The 7,437-nt window shown below is 35.7% G+C and overlaps 3 protein-coding genes across 4 annotated transcripts in view; 2 read left to right on the top strand and 1 right to left on the bottom strand.

Moving 5' to 3' along the window:
* The first annotated feature begins 1,313 nt into the window (after positions 1 to 1,313).
* Positions 1,314 to 2,412, top strand: LOC108972458 (neuropeptide F-like). 2 transcript variants are annotated; one of them, XM_018939062.1, is made up of 4 exons: positions 1,314 to 1,433; positions 1,808 to 1,988; positions 2,048 to 2,111; positions 2,229 to 2,412. In XM_018939062.1, exons 2-4 carry the CDS (start codon positions 1,810 to 1,812, stop codon positions 2,268 to 2,270), a joined length of 285 nt encoding a protein of 94 aa, XP_018794607.1. In that variant the 5' UTR covers positions 1,314 to 1,433; positions 1,808 to 1,809; the 3' UTR covers positions 2,271 to 2,412. The 2 variants fall into 2 exon arrangements, with proteins under 2 accessions (XP_018794607.1, XP_018794598.1); XM_018939053.1 differs by having other exon boundaries at positions 1,783 to 1,988.
* Positions 2,413 to 5,729: 3,317 nt separating this feature from the next.
* On the top strand, positions 5,730 to 7,080 carry LOC108972453 (neuropeptide F-like). The gene is made up of 4 exons (XM_018939040.1): positions 5,730 to 5,795; positions 6,454 to 6,634; positions 6,692 to 6,755; positions 6,823 to 7,080. Exons 2-4 carry the CDS (start codon positions 6,456 to 6,458, stop codon positions 6,862 to 6,864), a joined length of 285 nt encoding a protein of 94 aa, XP_018794585.1. The 5' UTR covers positions 5,730 to 5,795; positions 6,454 to 6,455; the 3' UTR covers positions 6,865 to 7,080.
* A 91-nt stretch (positions 7,081 to 7,171) lies between these two features.
* Positions 7,172 to 7,437, bottom strand: part of LOC108972259 (synaptic vesicle glycoprotein 2C) — a 6,512-nt gene continuing 6,246 nt past the window's right edge. Inside the window, exon 7 of the mRNA XM_018938807.1 lies at positions 7,172 to 7,402. Within this exon, the coding sequence (XP_018794352.1) occupies positions 7,368 to 7,402 (35 nt within the window). The 3' untranslated portion in view covers positions 7,172 to 7,367. The remainder of the gene's footprint in view (positions 7,403 to 7,437) is intronic.

Genomic DNA, 7,437 nt, shown 5'->3' with positions numbered 1-7,437 from the left:
GTTTTCTTGCTGGGTTTACCATATGTATGAAGTTTTTAACATGTTATACTAAAGGTGATCACGGGATGACGGGAATTTGTACGCACGATCCACCGACCGGTAATCATGCACCTCACCCACAAGTTGCAGCGGTCACCAATAAAGTTGTAATAACTTCCAATATATACATTCCAGTAAGTATCACATCAAATGAACCGCGATTAGCGCCAATCCCCTCAAATCCGCCGGCGGCTAGAACAAAAGTTTTATCTAACAGTCAATAGTCGGGGGAAATGAATAAAAAACATTACATAATTGAAGCAAATGTTTAACAAGGATTTAATGCGCGGAGTGTAGAGTAAATATAAATGAAATAATATTCATGCGTATTCTGCAAAAGACGATATATTTGATAAGCTGATGTGCAGGWATGGGAGACAAATTTCAATTTCGAGTTGTTCGCCAATAAATCATAATCCTTTAAGTATCAGAAATAACCACCTAACAGAGGTGAAATTGTCATCTCGATACATATTATCGCCTACTGCACAAACAAAACATAATTAAACAGTTTGCTTATTTGAAAAATTAATTTTATTTGTAGTTWCATCGAAAATTGGCTAAAAATAATAATTTCTGAGAAAACGCCGACTTTGCTATAATAATTCTTAAATTTATACATTTTAAATTGTTCATGAAATCCGGTTAAGTTAAAGAATTCCGGAACGTTTCTAACTATCTTTGTCTTTCTATATTCTCATACAAGATGAAGTGAATTATCGTAGCGCATATGTTTCTAAGCGCTCGTCACAAAAAGTTGGAACAAGAAAGCTTGCTAATTAAGCAATTGTCACTTGTAATATACATCAGGATGAACTTATACAGATGCCTTTCCATCAGTTAGAGAAAAGTGTATGCAGCTTCCATAATGTAACACCGCCATAATAAAAATATGAGACACTGAGAAGAACAAAAATTAACTACTAATTATTACTTTCACAAAAACGAAATGAACAATATGAATCCCATCAAATATTAAAAATTATCCATAATACTGTTTTTCTGCCCACTTACACCACGGGGTTTGGGCAGCTCGTCAATGCTTCCCTTTTGATTTCACGAATTCAACCAGCCAGCGTTGCAAGATGACGTAACAACCACGGCACGACCAATTGACCGCTTTGGTTTTCGTTAACGTGCTCGTGTCGCTTCTGCAGGCATGCCAATTACCTATGGTTAGCGATCGTATTCGCTGCTTTAGCTTTWTTGTCAACGCCAACGAATATAAAAGATGTGCAGGACTTGCAACGGTCTTCAGTTTACGAAGCGTGCCATAGCGGTGCACATTTAGCAGTTAGCTCATAGTCAGTCTTCAAATATTTTTTATTTATTGAAGATACAAAGTTCTAAGAGTTCCTTGAATACGCTACCCGGTGAATTCGAAGCGATTATAGGTAAGTGCCAATGAAGTTAATGTTTSAAAAAATCGAAGTGATGTATTAAGAAATTGCATCTAAGTCTCGGATGGTTGTTGATTTCGGAGGTTTTCTGGTTTTTGAGAAAGAAAGATTCTTAAAAAACCCACCAGAAATATATACTTGAAAATTTGGCTTTTTAAAGTCAATTTGCCAAATGTTAATTATTTATTTATGAAATTTACTCAATTAAAACCGCAGTGTTCAACTCAAAATTTCTGCGATTTCCTATACTATTTTATTTTATTTTATTTTTTTTTATATTACAATTTATGAATTTAGTATCCCAAAAAATGTAAATATTAAATCAAATTCACCTTTGAGACAGATTTTCCCTTTTACAAACCTTGCAGTCATGTCGGCGATGCTACGTGGTGYTTTTCTCCTGCTTATTGCCGTGCTTCTCCTGAGCGCTCACAACACCGCGGCCAACAACTCACGGCCGCCACGCAACAATGACATTAGCAACATGGCCGACGCACTGCGATATTTACAGGACCTGGATGCTTACTATGGCGATCGGGCGCGTGCCAGGTAATGATTACTGCAGTGAGAGTATGCCACGGCGTATGATTAATGATTTTTGACCGTAGATTCGGCAAGCGCGCGTCTTTGATACAAATTTTGCGGCAACATCTACTCGAAAACCCGGAGCTGGTAAATAATTTGCATAATAATAATAATAGTAAAGTGTTAATGTTAAATGTTGTATTGATACTAAACGATTTTTAAACTATTTTCATTTCGGTACTTTCGTATGTTTGGCTTGGACAGTTGCAAAACGCTGAGTATAAGTCATTGGATGAAGTATATTAAACAATTATCTGGATCTCTCTAATTAAAATCAACGGACAAAAAATCAAAAAACAAATGCCTAATACTAGCAACATCTGTAAACAATATGAGGTGAAAATAACAGCAAATCATATCGCAACTCTGTAGTAATTTTTTCAAAACTTTTGGAGCAAGTTTTTCTGAATTATAATATATTGTGTATGTATGTATGTATGTTTGTTAAGTAAAGCATTTACCATTATTAAATATATATACACTTTTAAAGTGAACAAAATAAACCCGAACTCAATCAGCCATTTCTAAAAGACTTTGGATTGATACAAGTAGASTTTAAGTTAACTGCTACAGGAAACTAGTAGAAGTAAGAAAATTTAATTATTAATGAGTTACTGAGATTAAAGGACGTTTAAGGTAAAAACATGTAAGCCATACATATTACCTATAAGACGTATTTTCAGCTKAATGTGTGAATGATTAAAATTASCAAAATTATAGTGGAAATAGCGCCATGACCCCTTACATCCAGGAMAAGTTATTGCCTGGTTCGATGTACATCTCGAAGAAAATATTGGCCCATACCTTTTTCTAAACCAGATGATAAAGGAAAAGTAGGGTAGATACTGACAGTCCATAGCAACCAACTGAACTCCGACTTAATCAAGCGATGCTTTCACAAAAGTCGCTCACTGCTGCCAGCTGTCATTAACTTTTCCTTTATCTACCCTACTGACAGTCCATAGCAACCATTACTAGTTCAGGGACAGCTTAAGAAAGTCGTGTTGTTATTGTTATAGCGACAGAAAACATTATTCAAGTAATTCCAAGGAATGATGCCGATTTGACAGTCTTTGGCTGGATAAAAATCCGTGTCCGCTCGGGTTCCGTAGACACGACTGACGAGGRAATGGTTAAGGAAGTCATCTAACAATGTTCATGGATAGCAAAAAATGTACACGTAATATTTTGACAAAATTTTGKATATTTTTTTAATTTATTCTTAAACTTGAATAAAGAAAAAATCCTACGAAGGTCGAACAACCMCTTTAACCTCGTAGTCTAATATCCACAGCACAGCGGATATAGCCGATTTAAGTTATGGTGTACTGTTAAGTGAATAAACTCTAATATTTAATCTACCAGATTTTATCCAGATTAAAAAGCATTTCATTTTCATTTTATCAAAATCGACGGAACTGAAGCGCAGCAACTCTAYGCCTCATTATTCCTATTGGGATATTTGCCTACAATGCTACAATTAAATACAAAATTGACAGTAGAAATGTAATTACCGAATCATATCGACACGATTATCAAAGTAAATAAGTATTTAACGCTGCCGCGCCACACATAGGGATTCCAATTAATATGTAGAACCGAATAGTGACGCATGAGAAGCGTTAAGTAGGCAACGCTGCTGTCTATCTTTAACGGTAGCATTTAAGCGTTTAATAGCATACTTAGTAAACTGAGTCTGCACACAAACAAATATAATCATACAAGTACATATATGGCCTTTCATACAACTGACTTATCGCCCGGTGTTTGTCTACAAATCAAAATCGACGCTTGTTGTAATCAGCGAAAGCTTTCAATTATTTGGTTTGTGGTTTCAAAATAAACCAATTATGAATTCACTTCAAATGTATAAAAACGAATGTCAATCGCAACAAATGAGCGCGATAAAAAAGGCGAGCGGTGCTGGAGGTGACTCACATGTGAGTGGCAGTGAAARTGCCGCCGACCAGGCCGTTATGTGGAACTGCGCGAAAGGATTAGGTTAAACTGAAATTCAACAAGTTAAGCATGGCAATACAATCGCAATTTCATTATAAATGATAATAGTGTGGTCCGTTCCTGCTAATTCCGCCTACCCCAAATGATTTCGCCGACTGCAGCGGGGGTAATCTTTGGCAGGCTTTCATCAAAAATGCAGATATGCGAAAATTCAATTTGTTTTATGCGTCGCAATTCATAATCCCTTAATAGGCGCTAGAAATAATTGGCGTGCAGCGACGTTGTTGATTTATCAATGATGTGCCACTCCTTCCTCCGTGCATGGTCGACCACAACAACCACCACTGTCACATTAATAACCAATAGTAGGCGSGAAAATTCGCTGGCAGGCTAATTAATTTTTCACTGCAATAATGACCCATCAAAGCGCACGCCCCCATCGATACGTCAGCGTATTCGTAAACACATTAGCAAAAGTTTAAATTAATTTTTATGCTGTCAGTTGTTATCATTGCCAATGTCATTATTATAATTTATTTAACGTACAAGTTCCATACAAAAGTCCTCAAAAAAAGTGAACGCCAAAATATGATTTCTTTTTCTGTTTCTGTATGCATTAGCAAGAATTTAGAATAAAACAAGAAAAAATCGTGTAGTTCGATTGCACCCAAACTGGAATACCCTTCACAAATAAAAAATTTTCCATACAAAAGCTTGATTCCGATCATCATTCAGTTTGTAGAGCGACCGATCTAAAAAATTATGTTTCAGATATTGATATGAACACTGGAATTAAATACAGGGTGTTCCAAAATAACCGCCAGATTTTAATTTATCGCCATTTATTGCACAATCTCTCAAAAATAATGAAAGCTTGTGGCCGCAGTTCGAAGTTGTTTTAACTTGCGTTAATTTCGGGACACCCTATATAATAATTTCGAAGAAATTTTGTAGAGATGTATTGTAAAATAAAAAAGTTTATTTTTCAACGACTTGATTCCCACCGTTCAGTTTGCATGGTGGCTATATGTTATGTGGTGTGATGAGATTTCAGAGTAATATCTCAAAAACAGAGCAACTACTTCGCATATATATAGGCAAACGGACAGATGGACATGATTACCGTTCCCATGACAGTCGGGTTTACGTAACCAACACGGACCCGGATTTTTTACATGGCCAAGGACTGTCAGGCAGAACTCTGAAGCTACAACAACAACGAACATAGTTAAAATAATTCAACTCGCCGCGCTTATCAATTATATAAATTTTTCATACAGCCTCCAACGTTTTCTCCTGTGCATTACTAACYTCGTGGCAATCTTAATATACACTGTTTAGGATATATAAAAAGCATTTGCACATGCTACCATATGGAAGCGACAAACTTTCTTCATTTCATTATGCAGCCTTTTGGTTTCCTCTGCCTACCATTACTTTTAATGAAATTCTAAAACAAAAAAAGTTTGACAAAACAACAACACGTTTTAATAAGCGCAACAGGTATGACAACTCTTAACTCTCTATTTCCATTTCTCATACATTTTTCCTTTGTCACCCCTCAATTATTCAGTTTTCATTTCTACCACAGAAGCCACTTCCGTTGTGCCATTGCACCACAATTGTTTTTTTTTTTTTTTTTTTGTCGTCTCTTTTTGTCACACGCGATCGTATTTCCTCTCGGGCAACGCAGATAATATTTATGGATATAAAAGGAGCAGAAACCAGCGCTGCTTATTAGTAGCCAAAGCGTGTGGCAGTGATAAACGTTTAGTAATTGGTGCGCATTCCGTTAGAAGCCATTACGTCCTAGTAAGTTAAATTAAGACAAATATGGTGCTCGTGATTTTAAACTGGTGACTGGTAAACTAGTTTTCTGAATAGTGTTCGCTCTGAAAATGTTTATATTTTTCATGTGAATATGTGTTGTTGTTGCAGATGTTTTACTCAAAAAATATCAAAAAAACGTTTTTTTTTTCAGAATGAGTGAAATATTGCAGTTAGAATATCCGGAATGCAATATACATGTATATTTTCAACTCCGATGCACTGTTAAGCCGAATAAAATCGAAATAAGACCTGATCGTCAATTACTGCTACTTTGTGTAACTCAAATGTTTAGATTTCCTTAAGGCCAAGACTGCTTTTATCGGCAAAAAACTTTTTTTTTCACCAGAACTAACTGACGGCTGCTAACCAGACATTGAAAAAACTGCACTTAGTGCTCAGTGTTACATGAAGAAGTTTTTCGAAAACTAATTGAACAGCTCTATTTCATGAATAATTTGTCACATATTCTAGTTAAGAACCAGTATGTTTCAATGCTTCGCAAAACTTCGAYTCSCTGCTCTTTGCACTGCCTTCCTAAAGMAAATTTTTCTAGTTTGACATAGTTAATGCGATAACTTCTTAGAGCTAGCCAAACTTCATTTAAAATTTCATGTCTCATCTCTTCCTCTTATTTTTCCAGCAATGTCCTCAGTTCTACGCTTCGCTCTCATTGTGATTGTTGCATTGGCACTTCTGACAGCACACACCGCAACAGCCAACAACTCCCGTCCGCCACGCAACAATGACATCAGCAACATGGCCGACGCACTCAAATATTTGCAGGACCTCGACACATATTATGGAGATCGAGCACGAGTCAGGTAATTGCACTTAAAGCTCGAAGAAAATATTTTCTAATGCTGTTTTTTTCGAAACAGGTTCGGTAAACGCGCGCCTTTGTTATGGTTTTTGCGCCAACATTTACTCGAAAATCCCGACGTGGTAYGTGATTCAGTCAAAACGGGCTAGCTTGCATTGTTTTTCTCAATATGTCAACTTCCTATTGTAGGTCCGAGCCATTGAAAATCCTGCCGCTGACGAACCTTTTTAAGGCTAACACTATCCTACAAAGTCACATATTTAAACGGCATTGAGCTTCAAGATTCTGAGTACCCACGCAAAGGATTCAGTAGAGATTATGTTAAAATACTGCATCAGAAATTAGACCTTAAAACTTTTTAAAATGTTAAAAYTGGCCCATAATGGAGACTAGTTTCCATCAACTTATGAGTTTTTGTACAGTATTAATTAAATTGCAAGYTTCAAGTATTGCCTGTTTAAAATAAATTTAATTTTTATTTACATTATTTTTAACTATTTTCKTTCATATAAATATAAATGAAACTGTATATGTAAATATCTATACTCGTATATGTAAAAAAACGCTTTCGGATGATAAAGCTTATAACCAATGTTAAAATATTATTAAATGTCACAAGAAAATAAAGGCAAATTGTGTAAAACCACAGCAAAAAGAGCAAAATGCACTCAATATTTTGATATGTTTCATTCGTTGGCAAACTCGTAAAACATAACGACAGCTTGGCATCCACTTCATATAGGTAGGAAGTGCACTAAAAAGCCGCAGACTAGAAAAAAAGAAATATATATATAAACAAGTAAG

Source organism: Bactrocera latifrons, unplaced genomic scaffold, assembly GCF_001853355.1.
Source record: "Bactrocera latifrons isolate USDA-ARS-PBARC rearing strain unplaced genomic scaffold, ASM185335v1 scaffold_11, whole genome shotgun sequence".
Taxonomy (NCBI): domain Eukaryota; kingdom Metazoa; phylum Arthropoda; class Insecta; order Diptera; family Tephritidae; genus Bactrocera; species Bactrocera latifrons.
This window is presented reverse-complemented; position numbering and strand designations above follow the sequence as displayed.